At 38.0% G+C, this 23,715-nt stretch overlaps 4 protein-coding genes across 12 annotated transcripts in view; 2 read left to right on the top strand and 2 right to left on the bottom strand.

Moving 5' to 3' along the window:
• Fife (regulating synaptic membrane exocytosis protein fife) overlaps positions 1-14,044 on the bottom strand; it is an 85,971-nt gene extending 71,927 nt beyond the window's left edge. For 5 of the 9 annotated variants that reach the window (XM_065492787.1, XM_065492788.1, XM_065492785.1 and 2 more), the window contains exon 1: positions 13,770-14,043. The gene's annotated coding sequence lies outside the window, so the exon portion shown is untranslated. Of the gene's footprint in view, positions 1-13,769 lie in introns of all 9 variants that reach the window. The other 4 variants (XR_010575416.1, XR_010575415.1, XM_065492790.1 and 1 more) reach the window with 2 other exon arrangements.
• Positions 14,045-17,459: 3,415 nt separating this feature from the next.
• cyp33 (cyclophilin-33) lies at positions 17,460-19,492 on the bottom strand. The gene is made up of 7 exons (XM_065494227.1): positions 19,354-19,492; positions 18,967-19,136; positions 18,718-18,900; positions 18,452-18,658; positions 17,773-17,954; positions 17,649-17,715; positions 17,460-17,592 (listed from the first exon to the last, which is right to left on the bottom strand). Exons 1-7 carry the CDS (start codon positions 19,385-19,387, stop codon positions 17,524-17,526), a joined length of 912 nt encoding a protein of 303 aa, XP_065350299.1. The 5' UTR covers positions 19,388-19,492; the 3' UTR covers positions 17,460-17,523.
• A 62-nt stretch (positions 19,493-19,554) lies between these two features.
• Positions 19,555-20,157, top strand: Ccdc56 (Coiled-coil domain containing 56). Its single transcript, XM_065494228.1, has 2 exons — positions 19,555-19,700; positions 19,882-20,157. Exon 2 carries the CDS (start codon positions 19,894-19,896, stop codon positions 20,155-20,157), a length of 264 nt encoding a protein of 87 aa, XP_065350300.1. The 5' UTR covers positions 19,555-19,700; positions 19,882-19,893.
• An 11-nt stretch (positions 20,158-20,168) lies between these two features.
• On the top strand, positions 20,169-23,603 carry mtTFB1 (mitochondrial transcription factor B1). The gene is made up of 5 exons (XM_065494226.1): positions 20,169-20,456; positions 21,248-21,447; positions 21,502-21,659; positions 21,713-21,866; positions 23,298-23,603. Exons 1-5 carry the CDS (start codon positions 20,169-20,171, stop codon positions 23,557-23,559), a joined length of 1,062 nt encoding a protein of 353 aa, XP_065350298.1. The 3' UTR covers positions 23,560-23,603.
• Positions 23,604-23,715: the final 112 nt, after the last annotated feature.

A 23,715-nucleotide genomic window follows, 5' to 3' on the forward strand; every position in this document is an offset into this window, starting at 1 on the left:
ATGACAAAATATTTGATTTTTGGTTGTTAATGACTGCGGTTGGTCTTGAGCGCAAAGCTCGATCGACACCGCAGTGCAACACCAATATGCTGGATTAATTACGGCGATTCAAAGTCGGTCCAGTTAAATTTTTCTTGGCTTTCCAAACTTCCAGTTTATGACCCCCGGACTAATGTAGCGGTACAACAACGCGGTCCTGCTTTTTGTTGGAAGCCAACAATTGTCGGCGGTTTGAACTATTGTAATTTTGCATTATTGTTTAACAGCAGAAAGGTGATTTTAAAATAAGAATTCAGTTTTCGTCCGTCAGCCAAACGGTTCTGACGTGATTCGTTTAATTGTGCAGAACCCGATTCAAAGGGGTGAGTCCAACCGTCAGTTCAACAAAAGAATTTATCACTTATTATTGTAAACCATTTCAGTTCTTGTACTTGATTAAGTATCCGATCGGATTTCCAACTGTAACTATTACACCAACAAAATTCGTCAATCTGAATTCATCGGTCTTCATCATTTCAACCCCCTCTTAATTCCCCCAAATATCCATTCAAAGGACTATCTAACATTATATCCTGTTTTGAATTAATATTACAATATAAAACTGTGCTGGAGCATGAGAAAATTCATGAAATCATGAAGCGGGTGTAACGCTTGGCAAGAATTTTTTTTCTGTCGGTTTGTGTTGATTTTGGGAAGAAAATCTGATATTGCTGCAGCTGGTGAACATGGCTCGTGCAAAATGAATCCAATTAGTCTTTAGTCTACTTTAACATGCGCACAAAAACGCGTTTATTCCGGATAAATATTTGTACAATTTCCTGCTGTCGTTATTATGAAGCAAAAATCGGATTTCACCTGGCGCGCACGACATAATGAGCGCAAAACTAAAGAGAGCGGAAAAGTTGGAATGGAAAAAGTTATAAAACTCATTCGTTCAGCAGTCACCTGTGTCGATTCCATTCATTATTTATTTTTGTTTGAATCAAATGGGAAATTCTCGTTTTACGCTTCATACCTGGGATGAGTTCTGTTCCGAGTGCATTTCTTATAGATAGGAATGTTGCTTTTTATCCAGCTCTTTAGCTTCTGATATTTCCTCTATTTCTGAAGGGTATTTTTTCAACTTCATCCCGCATTTGCCTTGAGCGGTACGTGCTGCTAATAGCGAATTTTCTCGTTCTATTGCAAAGAAAGTGTTCTTTGCAATGATCTATAATAACCTAAGAGCATGCAGCAATTTTTTTAGATTTTAAAGTGAATTGACGCTCAAAAACCACGGAAAATTCTTGCTGCCAATCCTCAATCAATTAATTGAAAGCCAATATTAACCTAGCATTTTTTTAATTGACCTGCAAAATGTTTGCATGCTTTTCAAATGTCTCCCTCCTTGAAATCTCATTTTATTTCACAACACGAAGGTTCCCCGAAAGTGACATACACTGTCGGTGGATTATAAATCTGCGGAAAAATATGGCCATGCGTTGTCAATTGCAGAAAATATTGGAAAATTTGAAATTTCACTTTTCTGCATGATTATCTCTAGATTATTGCAAAGTGTATCATTTAATTGTTAAAATTAGCAATGAAATAAATGGTTATGTATCCAATTATTATGATAAGTTTCAATTTTTGCCCTGTATCAAAATCTACTTGAATTTCCAAAATTTAATTCGAATTATTCCCATTTTATCACACTTTTGGAGGGCTATGAATACCAAGTGTTTTTTTCACGATCAGATCAAGATAAAAACAGAGCGAGCAACGTGACCAGCAGCATCGCACGTCCCACTGCGGCGATTTGGATCTGTACGCACTTTGAAATCAATGGAGGATTTCAATTATTAACGGGCTGTCGACGCGCGGGCGGAGCTTTTTCGCATTCTGCTCCGGGAATTTACACATAATGTGCGAATCGATTCGAACGCAATAAAATATGGTTCGGGGACAGACGGCGGCTGTTCATCTTTTTTGCGTCGATTCGAAATGGCGTGTGCGGTCACCTGCAATGTAATTTTCCACCACACCGAGTAATTACATTGTGTTTATTCCGGCACGCCTAGTTGCCTTTGACGATTCAGCTCGCGGCGTAGCCTGTTCATTATTTAAAGTGGAAAATATACGGTCGATGGCGATTCACTCGCCGCTGAATTGAAAACAAGTGAAATCGAATCGGCATTTTGCCCTCTGTCGTGTAATTTATGTTTGATGAGATTCTGATTGCGTTGGTGGAATTTGAGTGATTTAAAAATTCAGGCCACGGTTGATGTAATTAATTCAACTGGTACATCGTGCGTACTAATTTATTTAAGAGGGTTGATACAGGCAAATATTTTGAATGATTTGAGTGGTGTGCATTTTTTAAGTTTATTGTTGTGAATACTCATTTCTCTACAAAAAAAGACGAAAAGTCCACGTTTCGCAAATTTTCAAGTAAATATAGTATTATTTTGTCATTTTGCATGCCGATGAGGTCTTTCTAACAGTAATCGTTTCTTCGTAACATAATAAATTAATATTTGTATTGCAATAAAACATTGCAGCCACTGTTCTAATTTTGTATTATTACAAAATCTGGAACAATGGCAACTAGTTTTTTATTTTTATTTGTAACTAAAGATGCATCGCATTATTTATTTAGAAAATTCTAGAGTGTGATTTAAACAGAGAGTTAACTTCTACTTCTACTCACTATATAGTTTTGAACTTGCTAATTAGCGTTAATTTGCTTCGTTCTCCTTTGAGAGTGAATTGAAAAAACTGCGCTGTGAAGCGAAGAGAGAGTAACATAAAACATCGCATTTATCTCTTACAATGTTTTCCCTTGCAGGCATTCTGCTTTAATAGTAAATTGCTTTCTGAATCTGCTTGAAGGAATAAGTTTTGAACACTGCAACATGGTATTGCGTAACTTTCTCATTAGCTATAATAAAAACAAACTAACTAACATCTGACTTTGAAGAATTTTATTCTTTGGAAAATGTTTATTCTCTAATTTAACGGGGTAAGGTTTCACTTGTCATAGGATAGGAGCGATTAATTTATTTTCAACTTAGGAAATAAGATCTCAGGGTTTTATTATTTGAATTCAATACTCCAAGTTACAGCTTCTAGAAGCCCCCATTTTTAAATCTTGAAAATGTGTTGTTTAAAAAGAAGATAATTATATTTTACAGTTCCATCAGTAGGTGTCATAGCATAATAAATTGGAGGCTGAAATGCTCAGAATATTTGTAATGATGATTTTTCTGTCTCGGATCGAAAAACATTTTTCAATGGAACCATGACTGGCGTTAAATAAATAACATAAATTTCGAAAAGATAGATTAGAATTAATTAAACTGGTTCAGGGCTGCAGGAGTAACGGAAACTAGGTATGACGTTTTCAATGAGTACTAGTCCATTTTAGTGTATCTTCACAATGCCTTCCTTGTGTGTTTTATTCAACAACTTTATTTAAGTAGTTTTTCAAACCTGTTCAAAATTATCACAGGTGAAAAATATATAAAATAAAACGAAAAAACCGCTTTGCTGGATCTGTGAAATCAGTTTGCAATTTGCCCAGCCTTGGCGAACACTGGCTGCCGAGAAAATTTCCATCTCCTTTGTTAGCGTACAGGAAAAGGTATGCGAGCGGCTTGGGTACTTCCCTTAATCTGCGTCTGCTTTGCCCGAAAAACAAAAGCTGCTGCAGCCTCAAAGAAGCGTTCTCGTACATACGTGCAAAGCAAAGGCGGGCGGATAAATGAAGTCGTCTTGCGTGTCGACGCCTGGTTTATTTAAAGAGCATCCCTCGAATCACATTTCGCGGCGTTGGCCACACTCGGCGGCAGTCGCGGCGGCTGTTTTCCAAGTCAAAATCTCCTTACATTGTAGTACTCGGGGATCCGTAGAGCGAGCGAGCGCGCGCGAGCAAAGCGGCTTACTCGGCTGCTAACTGCTGGCAGGCAGAACCTTTTAAGCCGCAAGCATCGGTCTCGTGACATTGTAGAGCAATTGTTGAATTACTTATTCGCCGGCTAGACCAACAACCTCCTCTTAAATGCAAATTTAACGAACACTATTTGAATGTGGCTTTTACCATGCTCAATATGAATACAGCTCGCAGTCATTCAGTGCACTATGCATATTCTTGGGATAGTTTCGAATTAACAAAGGAGCTGTTAGGATTCTACGTTTTGATTCTTTGGATTGTTCAGTCTCTCGTGGTGTGAATCAAATTCAGAAGTCAACAATATCTGACTTGACGGAGTTTTATAATTATGGCTAAATATTTTTAGATTGATTAAAAAAATGTCTTAGTGCAATTTTGGTGCAATTTGTTTTGTATTTACAGTATTTTTTATGAATCAATATTACTGACGCTTTTAGATAGTTGATAGATATTTTCAATTGGGTTTGTTCGCTTGAGCTCTGTATAGATTTCTCAACTTTGTATACCAGGGCTAAAAACTGCTCATATCCAGAAAGCTGATTAAATTTCTTGTTGGCTGACCTATGTTCTTTTATAGGTTTTATTTTTTTGATTGCATAATAACTAAAGTTAAAAGTTTCACTCATTGTAATTAAAAAAACCAAAATGGTGTTGGTAAATTAGTGATAATTTTCCACTTTAGCTAGAAAACAACAGATTATTGATAGCAAAAATATTCTTCGTTGTGTTATCAAAATAGCCGAAATTTTATTTCACACCGCACCGCGGCGACGACCCGCTGCATCCGCGGCTGCAACAGCCACCAGCGCGCACTGAACTCGGCCAGTGTGTGTTTGACTTTCGAGTCGTCGCTTTTTGGAATGTTGCACCACCCGCATTGAAAGACTGTTCGGCGGCACAGTTTCCTTCCAAGTGTAAGGCGCATGTGAGTGCGTATTTATAGTGCAGCTTAATTCTCCTCCTGACCAGGCCCATTCCGGCTCTGCCCTCCAGGGGACTCCAGGGTAGAGTTTGCCAGGAATGGTGCCTTTTCTCACTATGTGCTTTCTATTTTTTATTTTTGAAAAACTGTTTATTACATGTATACGACGCCCTATTTCATAAAAAGAAAAAATTTAAACGGAACAATAATGATTTCATAATTCACAAAATTGTCACATTAAATTAATAAAATCAGTTACAAGACAAATAATTTCAACGATTTAAAAAATACATAGATCAGAATATACAAAATCCGTATCCACCTATTTCATGAGCGAGTAGTTATGTAGGAGCGGTAGTCGTATGAAGTAAAACACTCAACTACTGATTTTTAACTTTACTTAACTTGGTTTATTAGACTGAGTGAACAGAGACCGGCCCAAACGGCTGGCCATAAAGTGCGTCGCGAAGTAGAGTTTTATTTGAATCATATTTATTGCTGTGCATTACTAACAAGGGTGAAATTGGGTTTGCCTTTATTGTCAGAGTTTATTGTAAATTGTAATATCGATGAATTGAGGACACAATTAGTCAGCTAATTAATATTGTTAATTTAAGTACATTTTGAGATAGGAGATATGGGGGAAACTTCTGGAGGTTTTCAGCACCATCTTAAGTGGGGGTGAGAAGTCACAAGAGCACAGGGCGCACTAGCACAAAGTGGGGGAGAGAGTCAGAGCCACCACAGTTATTTTTAAATAAACAAGTTAGCTTTCAGGAAAATATCCGAAATTTCAATTTAACATTAAGCTTCTCTATTTTCAAAACAGGAACCCACGTTTATCCGTGAAACATTGTTCATTAAAATTCTCCATTGCGTATTGCGCTATTCCAAAATGTATTTTAAACAAAGCTCTTTGTACGAATTTATAGAGCACGCATTGTCCCACTTTGCAGTAGTAATTTTTAATTATCTGCTAAAACAGTCAAAACATCACTTTTCCCGTGAATACAACAGTGGAGCGCCTGCCTGATCTAATATTCACAGTGTGGCTGGAAGCGCAATTAATTTTGTTCAGCCGCCTGCTTGTTTGCTTTGCGGAGATTGTTCCGGTGCCAGCAGACACATTTTTCCCTCGCAGCTTTGAAATGAACCGACTCTCATCCGCAGGCACGCTTTACATTTTGATGATGAAGAGAAAAGGTTCATTATTTGCCAGAGCAGTGGAGAAAAAAACTGCTGTGCCTTATTGCCGAGGGTTTTAATTCTGTTACTTCCACGGCTGCGAAGAAATTTGATGTAAACATGCCGAGAGAATTAGCAGGACATGACCTTTTATAGCTAAGGGGAGACTGCTGAGTAGACCTCTTTATTAGCTGCATTCAGAGCTGGAAGGAAGAGAACTTTCACTTGAAAATTCCCACTGGTGCCAAGAAATATGTACTAAAAGCTGCTTAATCATTTTTAGGATTAATCTATCATGCAGACAAAATAATTTTAGGATTAAAGAGTTGGATTTGAAATTTTATTCATTAAGAAAGAGCAAGCAGCTATTTTTAAATAATTTTTAGCTGCGCAGTAAGACAGTTTTTAAGCATAAGGGCTGCATTACATTGTTTGCCTTAAGCAATGGGAGTTTTAGGTCCAATTCAGTTATTGTTTTAGAAATTCAGAAGGTTGTTTTACAGTTGGGAAAAAATATAAATTTTCTCCTAGCTCTGGCCACAAAGCTCAATGGCATCGTTGCAATTCGGCAAATTTGCCTCCAAACCCTATATTATTGGTGCAATAGAGTTTTTTAATTTATAGAGTTGGTTTGTAAATATTCCCATTTTTATTTTCCTGATAGCAAGAAAGATTTTATGAATATTAACAAGGATAATCTCAGCTCAAGAAGTGTTTCGTTGCATTGGCTCTTGTGATCAGATTCGCTGTTGAAAAGTGAAGCATCACCAGCGCCCTTCACTTTGATGAGCGTTTCGTTTCTTGGCTCGAAGCCCCGAGCAGGAGCGTCAAAGTTGCGAAGCAAAAATGCTGTCAGCGTCAGACTATGCGAGCCTAATTGCCAGCGTCTCTTTCTAACTCCCTCTCCGTCGGCGAACAGCAAAGAGTGCGATGCAACGAGATGGGATAAAATTAGCCGCGTTGACCTTGACCTCGCGGCAGGCGGGCAAATTGGCCTATTCACCGTGGCCGGGCGAATAATTTCCAGGAAAAAGCACTCAGCCGGATTGCGTCAGAGCGGCAGAGCAGGTATAAAGAGCTCTATTTCTCGATTTCAGCTGCACAGCACACACATTCACTCTTTGGTTTGGTCTAAAAGCGGCGAATAAATAGCAGGTGAGTCGAATGGGCCCTTTGGGTGCGCACCGAAATGCAGTGCGTGCGAATAAATTTGATGCCGTGAAACAAGCTGCCCGCCGGCGTGAGTGCTTTTCGCATTTCACGCTGCAAAACATTTTTCCATATTCAAGCCGAGGCCTAAGGAGAGTCTTTTTAAGAACACGCAGCTCCTCCAGAGTTTTCCCTGCGAAAGATGGCGCTGAAAGACCGACCCAACGACCTCCGTCTATTTTTGGCTTGTCTGTCCGTCCGTTTTTCCACATTCATGTCGAGCCTGAAGGTTTTTATCTTCACAAACAAGCTCCTTGCCCACTGCTCAAGGCTCAATAATTTTGCATACTCGCAAGATTGCTTCGGTTTAAAGATTTTCTTCTAATTAAAAACGTAAAATGTGATGGATTGTGACAAGTGGATCAGATTTTTACTTGATTTGTCATTTTATTGGAGTCAAATATTAAGTGTGGGGAAATTTTCTTTCTTTTTTCAATGTTTCCCTCAATCGATACGATTTTAAATCAGGTTGGCAGTTCTAAACATCTGGAAACAACATATGACCTTAAAATTGTCTTTTAACTTTTAAAGAAAAATGAAAAGAAACGATAGAAGATTAATTAATTTGAAAATTTTCAATAACTTCTCTCTTTCCTGATTCGTTTGCCTATGGGTCTAGGCATTGAAGAATCTTTTTTATTTAATAACAAATTTTGTGTATTGTATTAAAAAAAATGTAGAGTATCGTTCCATTAGAAAAATAAACTGTCTCGCATAAGGTCTATTCTGGAAAAACTGGAAGTGAGTCAGCTATTTTGCTCATTTGGAAATTCGGGAGTCATTTTCCGGAATTTCCAAACGTACAGCAAAGCAATCAGTAACTCCGCCGTTAAACTGTTCATTTTTGCCCTACGTCTAAACCATCCTCCTTCTATTTTCCCTTTACCCTCCTTTCCTAATTTTCCTAATAATTTTCTAAATAAATTAAATATGAAGTTTTTGATAATATGTTTGAAATATTCATATATCATTTTAAACATGTCGGGGAGAACAAACTATTTGTTCAAAATTTCCCACGATCCGCAAAATAGCTGTGCAGAGATGCAAACAACTCGTCTGAATTTCTGATGACAAGCCACATCAATAAGCCCATTTGCAGAGAAATTGCTCACAAAGCGGTGCAATTTCCAGCGTACGCGCGTAGTTCGGATGCGAGCGAACTCGGAAACGTCAGCCGCACACACACGATTGGCTGCCGCCGCCGCCGCCTGCACAGACATACAGCTCGAGTTGCATTAAACAACCTGCCCGGCAGATGTGCTCGACAAAATGCCTAGCCTGCAAATCAGCAGGCGCTCGTTGGCTCGAATGCGGAGGCGACGGCTTTGCTTTGCCGGGCCGAGCACGAAATTCAGTTTCGCTTTTGCACATATATACATATACCATGTAGTATGTGCATTTGCGCTTTGGTGCGAATCGCTCGTGTGAGCCGCCGAGTCAGTGCGTGTCACGCATTAAGCGAGTGAGCAAATGTTTGCAACCGATTTGGTCCGCAAAGCCAGCCGTATAGTTTCTATCTCGACCTGTGCGCTGATTTCCCTATTCCAAACTATAACTTTCAAAGCCCCCTGATGTACCCGATTGCCACCGCTTTGAAGAAGCAATTGAATTAAATGGTGTAAGGGTGCTGCAATAATCACATTTGGACGAATAGAGGGGTTTCCTGACAGTTAAATTCCCATAATTATTTTTTAATTAAAATTGGTGACAATTAACTGTGCACCTTTCATTTTCTAGTACATTTTTATGGCAGAAATAAATTCTCTGGTCCATTTAAACTGTCATAAATGTTCCAACACGGCTGCGCGTTTGTCTAACTACTAAATTTTTAATCCGTCAGGTTTAATGGATTTGAAATGAGACCGAATGATTAATTTGGACCAAATTATTCTAGAGTTAAACTAAAACCAATTCAAGAATTTTAATGGTTCAGCGACTGTTTATTCTTGCTCAAAACCATTCTTATGCAGCAAATAATGAAAAGGAAAATATTGCAGAACTAGGCAGAAGGGCTTAACAAATTCGAAATAATTGTCACACGATATTTAAAGAATACCCATGTTTATTGTTGGGTTGGCAACTCATCAAGTCTCATGTTACATTTTCTTCCTCATACTCATGTTACAAAATTTTATTTCATGTGAATTTCAAATCAAAAACTGCGTTGGTTCAACGAACGCTTGGCCCGAATTTGAGTGCGCGCAGCGATTACCAAAATGATCAATGCGGCACCCTCATTAACATGCGGGGGCGAAAAGGCGCGCGCTCGCGACAATGAATGCTAATTGCGATACCCCCGGCGGCAGCGTTTTCTCGCAGGTATGCACAGCTCGCAGAGAGCAGCCTCGCATTCTGCGGGACGCTAATGGAAAGGCCGATTCAAGGACCCATAAATATTTAAACGGGGGGCGGCGTGCATCGATTTCCCACTCGGAGGAAATTAAAGACGAATGGAATTCCCGTGGCTGGCGGGAAGAGAGAGAGAGAGAGAGAGAGAGAGAGAGAGAGAGAGAGAGAGAGAGAGAGAGAGAGAGAGAGAGAGAGAGAGAGAGAGAGAGAGAGAGAGAGAGAGAGAGAGAGAGAGAGAGAGAGAGAGAGAGAGAGAGAGAGAGCTATCGGCTGTGAGGGGAGGGGCGCAACTTTTCCCACCGCGATTGATTTCCCAGTGCTGACCTGTATCCAGGGGGGACGGGGGTCGTGGTTCGGGAATTTGCCTAATGCTGCAGCGGTTGCCAAAGTAAAGTGGGCTTGTATTTTTTTTTTCTCTCGAACCGCGAGTGAAAGTTTAATGGGCACGTGGCGGATGTCCTTTCCAACTCCTGCAATAGGGCAGATAAAAGCAAACTTGTGTCGTCCGCTGGGTAAATATTATTCCGTTTAATTAGGAAGTAGAGGAAATTTATCGATTTACAACTCCATCTCTACTCCTATATAATGCACAGAAATTTGGAATCAACAAAAGCTACAAAGAAACTATGCCTCTAAATCGTCGTAAAATGAGGAAATATAAAAAAATTGATAATTATTATGCTATATGATGTAAGCTTTACCCTAAAAAAATTGTAGGTATTTTCATATTCCCATTTTTTAGTAAAAGCTATGCAAATTAAATTCTTGTTCAGTCTAGCACACTTTATTGTCTGTTCAAGGTATATTTCAAAGCAAATTTTAAAACAAGTTAATTTCTGGCTTCTAGTACAAAGTACAAGCAAGAGACTCAACAATGCTGAACTTTATCAAACAAAAATTGAAATAAAAATGTCATAATCCTTTTGAAGTGTTCTACTAGAGAGTTTATTCAAATAATTATTTGGTTTTCATACAGAGCAGCACTTTAAGCCAGCTGAGAGGGCTTTGTAGTTATCTCACCACAAGATCAGCAGCAACAAAACTCAGATTATCTTGAATTATGCATTTCGAGTTTGCATCAGAAGCCTCTAGTGACTGGGCAGCGAGTGTGTGTGTTGTGTACCCTACAGATTACCGCAGCTGCGCTGCTTTTGTGCACGTAGGCAATTAATTACGCGATGTGTTCGTACGGGGTTTGCTTTGCATGTACTTCACGAAACCCATTTTGTTTATCACGTGGGTCGTTCTCTGTCCCTTGTGCCGACATAATCGCGCCTCACGGACATTTTTCGCCGGCTCCGTGCGATTGTCGAGCAGATTAAAACTTTTTAAGCGGTCAAATTTGTTTATACGCTGCAAAGAGCAGGATTTTGCTAATATAAAAAACGTTTAGAGAACAAAAATTAGTCTTTTTATATAAGTTGCACAACCCACTTAAATCAATCCTATGAATCTGGAAATAATTTTGTGCTCTAAATAATAAACTAATAAATTCAATTACGCACACAGCAAGACGATGAATTCCCAAATTTCATCTAAAAGCTTAGAGATATTTTCCAATCTGGTGCAAACTTTTTGCTTTTAAGTCCAAACACAAGCAAAGTGCTCCGCCAAAAGTCATCAAAAAGTCCACCAACGTTTTGGAAATACCAAAGTTCAGTGCGTGTATAATCAGATTTGCTGTTGCCACACATGTATATAAGCACAAGTTTAATTATCCCGAGCATGAAAACTCGTATAGACGGAGCTAAACGACTTTGAAATCATCTCAAGCGTGCACGACTTATTGCGAAACTTGTTGAGCGTGCGTGCAAAAGGCTCAGACAACTCAAAGGCGGTGAGGCAACAATCAAATTCAGATAAATAATTACAAGTTGCGCGCCGCACCAGAGGCTCGCTCATGCTTTGCAGATATTAATTATCACTGTGTATGTCCAACACCAAAGGCCCTTTCTGCCCGCGCATCCAAAAGGGTGTGCGAATTAGCATGCTTGGAAAAGACGAGACCTTCTCCAGTGCGGCAGTGTACAACCTAGTTATCTGAAGCAACTTCTTCATGTTCCATTGCTTCTGTCACTTTTAATACAGAGAATCCTTTGATTATTCCTATGATTAATTCCTTATTTTGCTGCACGTGAGAAAGTTTTGTCTTGTAATTTGAAGTAGAAGATTGCATTTCAACAGAAAATCCATCGCAATACGAGATAATTACAAAATTATTGCCATCCGCGACGGCCCGCAAGCGTCAGTCGTTCTAGTTCGCGAATAATGAGCAGTCCTTTGTGCTGTTGTGCATGTGTGTTATTAAAAGCTGTCTGAAAAATTTGCATGGGCGCTGTTCAGTCACGAAATTCGCCTGGCTGGCGAAAGAGAAGCATTTGCGGCTTTGCCAGACACGCGCGGGATATTAATCAAAAAAGCACTTTTCGCTGCTTTTTGCGATTTTGATTACACACGTACATACTTATTTTTATAGCGGCGGGTATTCATGTTCGGCGGAAAAAGACGGTTCGTAGTTTGAAAAGAGACGATGTCTCCTTCAGATGTGCGTACGTAATCAAATATTGATCCATTAGTGTATTCACTCGTACACGCACTGGGAGAGAGCGGCCCTCGCAACGGCTGTGCAAAAGACGACAACAAATATTAAAAACGTTTTAATCATCCCGTGTGGGAGCAGGATATATTTACACCAAAAATCCTCGAATATTAAACAAGTTGCAAATGAAACACCTTGTTGTTTATCTTTTGTAGGTACTCTTATGATTAACATCAAATTTATCATGATAGAGCTGAAAAAAATGTTAATATTTATATTTTTTTGTTAATAGTGTTTTGATTAGGTATACGGGTCAAAAGTTATAATTGTATTACATATTGTGAACCTTAATTTATTTTCCTAGTGAAAAAATCCTCTATTGTTATATTATAGGGCTTCAAATAAAAATCATTCGAAAATCATTGAAAACATGGGCTTTATTAAGTAAATATTTTTTTAATGTGAAATAATTTTACAATGGCTTCTCCCACAAGCGAACAAATAGGCATGAAAGGCTAACAAATTGAACAAATAAAATTAATATCACGCGCTCTTTTACCGTACAGTAACTTTTGTGGGAGTAGATGTCCATTGTAAAATTCATTTTAACTTAGTAAATTCACCCCACATGTTTTTTCCTTTCTCCCAAATAATTTTTAAGTTGATTGTTTGTAAATTTACACTCAACGAAGTGCAAAATGTAAGAATAAATCAACATTTTGAATGTCAAACACTAGGCAATTTTCTCATGGCAGCTTTTGATTTGTTGAGCCGAGATATATCCATACGACACTTTTATAATGAAAAATGGAAGGTTTCCAGCAGGGAGACTGCTCTCACTTCTCACCAAATGAATGATGACAAAAATTTTGCTAACACTTCCTGTATCAAATTTGACTTTTAACCTACGAAAGATTTTTAAATCTGCGTATGAAACATGAACCACTAATTTCCTGGGTATCGCAAAATCATTCCCTTGTTTAGCTCAGCCATTCAACTGTTGAGATCGAAGATTTTTAATGGTTGTTGAGTAAGTTCTTTTTTTATTTAAAGTAAAATTGTTTTACGACTTTTCACTAAAAATAACGATTTATGTGGAAAGTCAAGAATAAAAATTAAATAAATTGAAAAGTAAATAATTGCTCCCCGCCTTTTGTTTTTTTTAATGCTAAGTGAGTCATTCCGCTTTGAATTGCTTTCAGGAGCCTATAATCATATTTCAGTTTGCAGCGGAGGCTACAAAATTTGTAAATATTTAGTTTTTCAGTAATTACACGTTTTCTTACAATCTGTTAGAGAGTTGTTAATTTCCTAGTAAAGCTGGAAACAATTATCGGAAAAACATGTAATTTCTCAAATTTACAAAAAATGTCCTAAATCAAATTTAAAAAAAAATGTTATACCTCAATTTTACTCAATTTTAAAGCTTCGCCTCCAGCTGTTTATTTTGTTTGCGCTTTCGAACGAGCGTCGCGCCGGAATTGAAACATGATTCGCCCGCCGAGGGATGCTTGGGTGGCTCACCACAAAAGCAAGATGCGAGACGAATCCGGTTATAAAAGCGTGCCGAAATGGTCCGTAAAAAGCAGCCCCGGGCAGACAGAGTGGCACAGAGAAAAAGCTGCAATACTCACCCCGTATCATCTGGCGGATCAGCCCGTTCTCGTCGTCGCACCACCTGTAGCTGGGAGTTGTCGGCTCGGGCAAGGCGACTCTCTCGATTAAATTGCGAGTCTCTGCTTCGAAGAGGCCCAGAAGAGCGGCCGGGTGCCCCCGGTGCGGCAGTTGCGGTGCCACGATGGGCCCCCGATCAATCGGCGTGTCGCTTCGCGCGCAGAGCAGACCTCGACCACGACAGGTCGCAACTTGCACCTGTTTGCACGCATACACACACAGGCCTGGCTGCTGCTGCCGCTGCTTCTGGGGTTGTTTGGTGCGCGCAAGCCCCGACCTCCCGCCCGCCAGCCCCGCGCACTCCAGGGGCGGAACCAGCCACGGCCGCCTGCCCACCCTGTGACTCGCACCACCTGCAGTTTTGCTGATGAAAAAATTGCGGCTCATTTCCGTTTCGGACTTTTAAGGGTTTGATTGACAGTTTTGGGGCAAAAAGTGGTTAATGCGTGATTTTTCTGTCAGTTCGTTTGAAACAGGCTGGAGATCAGCGCTAATGACTCATTTTAACTGATTTGCTGACGCCTGGGTGGATGGTCAACTTATGAAAATAGAGCGAAAGAAGATATGAAAATACACTCCCAAATTGTTCGGACGTTTTTTAAGTTTTAAATGCCAGATATTTCATCAGACGAGACTCGAGTTTCTTGAAGATTTTGAAGATTCAAAATTGAAGCACATGCGAATGAATTTTTCCTCTTTTTATTTTAAACGAAAAAACAGCAGTGGTCGTTTTTTAATAAATCATTTAATATAGTTGAGATTTGTTTAAAGTAGAGCTTTACAGACCAGAAATTAAAAACATTTTGCTTTGTTGGCTATAGCAAGTAGTGGTTCATTGATTATATTTTCTGTGGAATTAAATAACAGTTAAACTCTAAAATTATCGATAGTGAAATCAGGACAGAGTAACATAATTATAAGATTTAGTTTTTGCAAAACTTCTCCGAAAATTAAATGGTTTGTCAATAATTTACACTTTTGATTTAAATTTAATCCTGATTCCAAGCATTCGATAAGGGAGAGGCTTACAATAAATAATATAATTCTTGTTGCAGATTGATTGGCATTATTTCCAAACACGGAATAAAAGTATTCTATGCTTTGAATCAAATTTATCATTTTTGTTATCAAAAATATTGGTTAAACTCGGTTTTTAACCATATTTTCTGATTAAAAGACAAACAAAATTAAAAAAAGACACGTTCCTAGAACGAGAAAATTGCGATTTAAGCCTAAATTTATCACCGTCTCGTATGTGATACAAAGTTTTTTGTCTCTATTTTATTTCAATAAAATTGTAAATAGTTGTCTAGTTGTACACCGTTATTGGTGTTGAACGATTTAATTTATTATACATTTATCTAGGTCTAATTTTATTATTCGCTTAGTAAACCTCCAACGGCTCAAAAATGTTAAGCCTCAACATTAATGTGACTTTTTTCTTTTTCTAGAATCAAAAGATTTTAGAAAAAATGCAGCTATTTAATTTATTCACTAAGAATTAATTTGTTAAAAACACATATTTTTTATGCAAACTCTTAAACGCACCAAAAAATGTAGGCCGTTTTCCGCTGGCTTCGCGAACGATATAAGATTTAGAAGATTTTTTAGGCTCCAAATTAGATGGATTGATACGGTTTGAAGTGAGACATTTTACGATGCATAGCTTTTATTCTTTTCAAAATCTTAATTGTTTCGCAAATGTTGAGTTTTCATAAAATATTTAAATTAAAAACCTTTTACCTGTGTCTTCTATACACTGCATAAGGATTCAAACCAACAAAAGAAAAAAAATAACACTTAAACAGAATTTTGATAGAAAAGAAGAGAATTTAACATAATTTTCAGCCACAAAAAAAGACATCTGCAATCCTCTCTGATACTTTTTCAAAGAACAGAAGGAGGAAATGGGTTAGAAGTTGTTCTGGCGGAGGCAAAGTTTTTGATTTCTCTCAAGTCAAGGTGTCTAACTGGATGCGCCACTGGTGGTGAGGCACCATCCTTCCTCTCCACCCTCACCCCTGATCCCCGAGAGTGGCGGTTCTTTCGTGCGAAACACGCGCAACTCTGTGTGCCGGTGGCAGCGACGACCCGTCTGCCTGCCTGCTCATCCCCGTGCCTCAAGATAAGGATCGTTACGGGGGGAATTTATTAATTTTTTATTGCGTCTAATAGCGCACTCGATCGTGCTTCGTCTCGCACGCGTTTTCGGCGCGCCTAAATAACCCGCCGCTTCAATCAATCACCGTCGCTTCTCGCAGGCGAACTTGTCCTTCGGCAGGAAGGATGAAACATTGATGCGGCAGAGAGAGAGAGAGAGAGAGAGAGAGAGAGAGAGAGAGAGAGAGAGAGAGAGAGAGAGAGAGAGAGAGAGAGAGAGAGAGAGAGAGAGAGGGAAAGAAGAAAGCCCATTAGTTTGCAAGTACTGCACTTTAAAGAACAATATCGTATTCTATTGTTGATAAAATGTGAAAAACCATAAATGGTTAAGCTTTCCCGTGAGGAAATAGAGAGGATAGATATGCACGAGAGGATTTCTATTTGCATATTTTACTTTCCTCTGCTCTATTTGAAAATATTTTAATTATCTATGTTTTATTACTCTCTACAAAATACTGTAGATCTATTATTACAATAATAAAATGCTTTTAAATGCCATTTTAAAATATACTGTAGAAAAATAAATATTTTCTACTTAAATTTCAACGTAAAATCAGTCAAGTTATTGATGTATTTCAGGTATTTAAGTTGAATATTTTGTTAAAATGACTTGTAAGCTGCAATAATGGCAAAGCATTTATACCCGGTTTTTTATTTTATTGGCTTTTTTGTAAATCCTCTAGTGCTGAATTGGTAGAAGTGAATTTTTTTGAGCGACATATTCAATGCAGAAATTCCTCACAAGAAAAAACTATGAGTACACAAATAAAGGTTTATAATTGACTAAATTATTGGATAAAATGAAAACTATCTCTCCCCGTGCTATTAAAATAACTTTTCAAAGCAACGTGAATCATTCTGTCAAACTCTCAAAATTCATAGCAACCATTGATATTTAACATAATTTCAGAAAATCAAAAAATGAATTTGTTAGTTTTTGCCTACACCCTTTAAAGTTTCATCGTCAACTAGGATGAAGCTAAGGAGCACTAATCTTTGGCGCTTCAATCTATCCATTTCCTACATTATCTCGATCAAGTACGAAGCTGGTGGAATCCCGCATCATTTAAAAACGCGTCATAAAGCAATTCTTCTAAATTTCCATGTAGTGAAGAATGTTGCAGGGATTAATAAATGGTATTCTGAGAAAACGGTCGTTCGCAAGAATGTAGATTGCCATCCAAGTTCATAGTTTTTAACAATCTCAAAGAATGGCGTTGCTTAGAATTTCTTGCATGGTCAGGGAAAAAAATCTATTATTCTCAATAAATAATATTGTTATTCAAGTTCCATGATATGACAAACAATCTATGTATTTTCATCTATGACAATGTCAAAGTAGGCTTATAACCAGAAAATTGCAAAAGAGGAGTAGGACTTTTAGCTACTGTAACCTAAGATAAATTCTAAAAACTAATGAGAATTTTGCTTTTCGTTCTACGCAATAGTTAGGATAGCTGGGAAAATGTTTTTCAACTGAAAATTGTAGGTTAAAGAAATAATGAATTATATTTTAAGTAAGACCTATTTACATTATTTCATGGTTAGATCAGGCTAAACAACTTCACCGCAAGAGCTGACGCTAACCTTCTCTGTTGGCTTTCCGCTTTTCGTACCGTATTTCTACAAAATCAAGCATGAATTAGACCAGATTCAAGGCTTAAAATTTAATATCATACCTCCATTTTCTTGAGAACGTCAATTCCGCTGATTATGTGTCCGAATACAACGTGCTTTCCGTCAAGCCTGTACAAAAATTACTTTAATAGAAACCAACTAATTATTAGGCGTAATATGATTTACCACTCGCATCTTCCTGTGCAGAGGAAAAACTGAGATCCGTTTGTGTTTGGGCCGGAGTTGGCCATGGAAACCACTCCTAATCCTGTGTGCCTCAGCTGGAAGTTTTCATCATCGAATTTCCCACCGTAAATCGATCGGCCACCTGTTCCATTGTGATTTGTGAAATCTCCACCTTGGCACATCTAAGAAATTAAGTGAAGGAATGGGTAACATCAAACGTTTGGATAAAAAACAAGTAGACGAGTTTTTCATAACAAGGTTGACTGTTTTCTCAAAGGAGTATCATCTTATTTTATTTAAAAAAGGGTAATTTAAAATCGCATCTAAAAATATTAGTCACTTGATACCGTTCTACAAAAGAGGGAAATGATTGATAAGACTTGATATACCATGACAAATAAAGAGATAAAATAGAGTTATTTGTGCTTTAAAACAAATTTAACTAATTAAAGCGGTTTGTTAAAAAGAAAATTTTAAAGGGCTCTAGACAATACTTGTAGTCAGGCTTTTCATACCTAGCACATTTTCCCTTTGAGAAATTCACAATTAAAGATCACCAGATCCTTGCCCTTTTTACTTACATGTTGGTCTTTAATTATTTAAATTTACAATCATATGAAATAATATTATGCTGGTCTATTTATCACATTAATTAAAGTTTGGCTTTTGAAAAGGATACAAATCCAGGAATGATTCTGTGGAAAGTAGAGTCTTGGAATCCAAAGCCCCTCTCGTGGGTGCATAGGCAGCGGAAATTCTCGGCTGTCTTGGGAGCGACATCGGCTCTCAGCATGATAACAATCCTGCCAAGAGGGTACTTCCCAGCAGTAATGTCCAGATACACCTGTGGATTTTTCTTAGCCTTCTTTGAAGGTGGTTCGCCAGTCTGTAAATAGTATTCGAATTTTATTTGAAATGCTTCTTATTGGATAATTATCATTCTACTTGGTCAGCGGTTTCAGATTGCTCGCCCTCGGGCTTCTTGTCGTCTTTCTTTTCAAGTGTTTCGCCTGCATGCTGCTGCAGCCACGTGTCCTCAGACCAAACTGGTCGCGTGCTGCCTTCCTTGATCCTCTGAGGTTTGGCAAAGTTCACTCGAATTGTCCGGCCAAAGAGCTCGGAGTCATTCTGTAACAATTAATTTATTAATAAAAGTATTATCTACGCTGACCAAATGGAAGAATTTGGACGTACCAAATTATCAATTGCGGCCATTGCATCCTCGGATGCTTCAAACTCGATGAAGGCAAAGCCGCGGTGTTTTTCTGTTTCATAGTCAATCGGCATCTGAATGTCCACCAGCTCACCAAACGGAATGAATGCAGCGTGTAAGACCTTCTCGTCCACCTCTTCCGCAAGACCACCTGTAATTAAATGTTATAATGGATATAATTATAATTCCGATGCTGAATATTTTGTTCACAAGAGAAATTTTGATTTAAAATCAAGCTAAATAGCTAAATCAAATATATCTAAAATGAAAAGCGTTGAAAAGGCAAGCACTGAACTTTTCATTAATCAATTTTCTTTAAAATTTAGGCATCTTCAAAGTTGAAATAAAATAAACCAAGTCTCACTCACCAACATAAACAGTTCTTTTAGTATTGGAGCCCATTGCAAATTACTGAAATTATTGAGAAATGTTGTTGAAAATCTGCTCTAAATTTTGCCGGCAACACAGTCAGCTACTATGTACTGGACACTTTGTGTAATGTTTATTGTGGTCACGCCCACTTGACTAGCACTAGCGCTTAGTGTGTTTCTTTTGTTTCTAATGCTCGGATTGGTCAAGTTGGAATCATGCTGACCAATCACGTCTAAGTCTTACAGCTTACAGACAGAACTCATCACAGTCGAGAAAATTTCATAAGATGCTGGTTCTTCTGTAAATTTTGGCTGATTCCGGCATTTCCCAGTATTTTTGAAAGGTGTGTATGATATTTATTTCGCAACAGATATATTAATCAATGATCCGCTGTTCACTTCACTCTTTAAATCTTTTACTATTACATAATATGAAACTATCTATCATACGCGACGTTCCCTTTTCTTACAGGATCTACAGAAACCAAGTCGCATGTGTTTTAAAAATGGTATTCCTTCTTTCAGAAAACTCACATTATGGGCTCTAATGATGTCATGCCAAAAGTAGACTTCAGCAAGGACAAGCCAAGTGATTCGCAGCTGCAGTTCATTAAACTATTTGAGCAACAGAACCGTGAGCGAGCGGAAAAACTGCGCAGACTTCGCGTGAGGAACCTCTGGACTGCCGGAATCCTCGGCGGCGCTGTTTTCGGCATTTACGCGTACTCGATGATCGCTGTCCAGCAAGAGCGCTTCCTGGACGACTTCAACGAGCCCGCCCGTCAGAATTCAGCACAATAAACCTCACAAAAATGCAGCCGCTTCGTGAGGTGGCTTACCGGCTGCCTCCACTCCCCACTGTCCGGGAACTGATTAATTTGTTCGGTCTCAGAGCCAGGAAACAGCTTTCGCAGAACTTTCTGTTGGACCCCAGGATCACTGAGAGATTTGTCAGGGCTGCGGGTGGAAAGAGACTTCGCGGCTCTTACGTCTGCGAGGTTGGCCCTGGACCTGGACCAATAACCAGATCCATCATTAATGCTGGCGTTGAAAGGCTCATCGTAATTGAGAAAGACAAGAGATTTTTGCCTACTCTGCAGGTATGCAAATTGACATAGTAACATTTTAGCTGTAGTTGAGAAGTAAAATGATACAAATTGTATAATTCATGCTTTTTTAAAAAAAACTTGCTATGATATAACACTGTTATGTAATGTTTGCAAGTAATATAAGATGAAATTTGATGAGGAATATTTATAGTGTGTGCCCTTTAAATGAGAAATCACCAAACAATATTCTTTTTAAGTGCCAAAATATAATGTAAGGTTGATAATCTTGATTTTTCATGCCCAAGCTGGCTATAAAGCCAAAACTGCCATATCTAGGTATAATTTAATTTCTCTTTAGTTAAAGTTATCTTTTAGTTTAAAATGTTCTTTATTATGGTTCTGCAGGGCTATTTTGCCCCAAACATTGCAATATCCAGACAAATAAATTCAATAGGAGCATAATTATTTATATTTTTATTTGTAAAAAATGCAGTAGCATTTTTCATCAAAATGGTTTTATTATTGGGTTTACTTGGATATAACTAATTTACCATCCTCATTGGTTTATTTTCATCTTCTTCGGCCAATATATTATATTCAATATATTATGCAAAGAATGTTTAAATCAAGTTAATTTTCAAATAAATCAAACTTGTTTATTTCTTCGCTGATTAAACTGATGTTGACAATTCTCACACCTCTCTGATGATGCAAATAAACCATGCAAGTTAAAAAAGTCAACTTCTTTTTAAATTAGTCAGTTAAGGGTTTCCACATTTTCCATGTAAAAATTTAAAAATCCTCCATACTTAATTCAATTCTTCATTCTGTTCATTTTCTAGATTTTGTCTGATTCGTATGACAACCGGGTGGACATCCACTTAGGTGACGTGCTCAGCTTCAACATGAGCACCATGTTCCCGGAAGAACTGCGCAGACAAGATTGGGCCGACCGGCCGCCTCCAATCAGCATCATTGGCAACCTTCCCTTCAGCGTCTCGACTCCCCTCATTATCCGATGGCTGCAGGACATAAGTGAAAGGTACAAGTTTGAAAACTTTTCTAGGCTGCTTCTTCATGACATTTTTGCCTACAGGAAAAACGCGTGGAGCTATGGAAGAGTGCCTTTGACCTTAACCTTCCAAAAAGAAGTGGCAGAAAGGATTGTAGCAAAGGAGAAGGGAAACCAAAGGTGCAGGTTGTCCTTGATGTCTCAAGCTTGGTGCGATGTTGACCTCAAGTTCATCATTAAAGGTATAATTTACACAATTTTTCAGTTAAAAAAGAAATTCATGGCATCTTTGTAGGGTCGAGTTTCGTCCCCAAGCCTGACGTTGACGTGGGGGTTGTACACATGGTTCCCAAAGCTATTCCTGCTGTGTTGGTGCCATTCAAGGTCTTTGAGAAAGTTACCAGAACTGTGTTTTCAATGAGGCAAAAGTACTGCATCACGCCATTCATGTACGTCTAATTATTTATAATTTTATTGCATTTACAGCATTTTTTACTAAATTTGAAATAATTTATTCTCATTTTCCCCTCACATTAATTGAGTATGACAGTGTGGAAAGTTTGGCTTGTTGTGAAATTTAAGACCAGGAGGTTGTGGGAATCGTTTGCTATTAGGAGAAACTTAATTTTCTATGAAATAATTATTTAGCTGAAATTTTGGCCCTGATAATGGAATAAACTAAATATAGGCCATTTAATTGCTTCTTAATCTGACAGTTTGCTTTTTGTTATTCCCTCATGAGGTTTTAAATTTATTCTTACAATGAAAATAGGAATTCTGGTTTAAATTCTGATCAAGATTATTTATATTATGCTGACAATTAAAATACAGTAAGTCATCACTTTATATCATGGTTTGCACAATTACCGATCTTTCCACAGCTGTTTTTTTCTGGGGCAGAACAGTGAGAAAAGTATGATAATTTCCTGACTTGAGATTTTTAATTTTCGATAAAATCCAAAACCTGCTGAAAACGTTTAATTCAAGTTGACTATTCGTTTTTTTATAATTGTATTCTCTTTATGACTTGAAATGAAAAATGATTAAATTTTAAAGAGAGACACTCTCAACTTCAAATAATACTCTTGGTAGATTCCACTGAAGACAGAAACATGCAAGGTTGGCATAATTGTTAGAGGAATTAAATGCAGCTTACTCGGTGTGTAGCGATTTGTTTATTTTTCCATATTCCTACAGAAATGTCCTGCTGTACTAGTTTCAGCTACTAGTTGCAGCCCTAATTCATGGGCTCTCTGTTCATTGAATTATCAGGAAACTCAGTCATGCAACCAGTGGCTGAAACTAGTAGAGCAGGCCCTTTTCTGAAGAAACATTGATAAAACAGTTTGCTTCACACTTGAGCTGCGTTTCATTTCTTCTGACACTTAAATTGCTACTTAAAATGTGATACAATAACGAAGCTTGACCTGAAAGCTTCAGGAAAAAGTCTTTAACATCTGAGCACTTCATTGATGTTTCACCTTTGATTGGTTTAAAAAAATACAACACTGCAAAATAAAAAATGTCCATCAGTGTAAAATATTCTGGGGCAGATTTCTCGTAATATTCCCACATACCAATTATTGTAAGAAAATTAATTTTCTCTATTTTATTCTTCTCATAGTCAATTGAAGAAAGCAAAATTTATTTATCAACTGTCCGCCCCTATGTAAAATCCTTCTTTGCTCATACATCAAAGAAGTCTCTGCATTTAAACCAGCAATTTTTGTTAACTTGGTTTAAATAGCTCCTCTCCAATACAGACATGATATTTTTATTTGCAAACTCAGCCAAACCAATTGCTCTTTGAAAAAATGTACTAAATCCTTTTTACTTGAATTAAATAATCAAATTTTAACACTCAATCTGTCCTGTTTTAGGCGTCTCTTTCCCGAAGCCATGAGAGATCAAATTCCTGCTGAGCTGCTGCAGAAGTCTGGCGTGGTTCCCCAGATGCGACCGTTTCAGCTGAGTTTGCAGCAATTCTCGGACATGGCCTCGCTTTACTGGGAGACATGCCAGAAGTGTGAAGGCTTGTTTGAGTACAACCACCGAGCTCCATTGCCAGCAAGGCAAGAGGTCGAATGGTCCAACAGGGTGCATGGAAAGGATAATTATGAGCGGCTAGACTTTATTGAGTGATTATGTAGATTTCCAACAAATACATTACGTTAAGTTTTAAGCGATTCAATTGTTTTACTTTCCCCTTTACCAAAATTGATATAAAAAGTGCATATTAGGTTGTTGCTTTGAGGCCAATATCTGTAACTTTATTTCTTCAAAAATAATTGATAAATC

The sequence above is a fragment of the Cloeon dipterum genome, chromosome X (assembly GCF_949628265.1).
Source record: "Cloeon dipterum chromosome X, ieCloDipt1.1, whole genome shotgun sequence".
Lineage (NCBI taxonomy): Eukaryota > Metazoa > Arthropoda > Insecta > Ephemeroptera > Baetidae > Cloeon > Cloeon dipterum.

Coding starts and splice junctions, on each gene's coding strand:
- cyp33 (XM_065494227.1), bottom strand. CDS start 19,387: ATGGGCTCCAATACTAAAAGAACTGTTTATGTTG. Junction 17,955..18,451: donor ACAGAATCATTCCTGGATTT/GTATCCTTTTCA, acceptor TTAATTTCTTAG/ATGTGCCAAGGTGGAGATTT. Junction 17,593..17,648: donor ACGTTCTCAAGAAAATGGAG/GTATGATATTAA, acceptor TTGATTTTGTAG/AAATACGGTACGAAAAGCGG.
- Ccdc56 (XM_065494228.1), top strand. CDS start 19,894: ATGGGCTCTAATGATGTCATGCCAAAAGTAGACTTCAGCAAGGACAAG.
- mtTFB1 (XM_065494226.1), top strand. CDS start 20,169: ATGCAGCCGCTTCGTGAGGTGGCTTACCGGCTGCCTCCACTCCCCACT. Junction 21,448..21,501: donor CTGCAGGACATAAGTGAAAG/GTACAAGTTTGA, acceptor TTTTGCCTACAG/GAAAAACGCGTGGAGCTATG. Junction 21,867..23,297: donor TACTGCATCACGCCATTCAT/GTACGTCTAATT, acceptor GTCCTGTTTTAG/GCGTCTCTTTCCCGAAGCCA.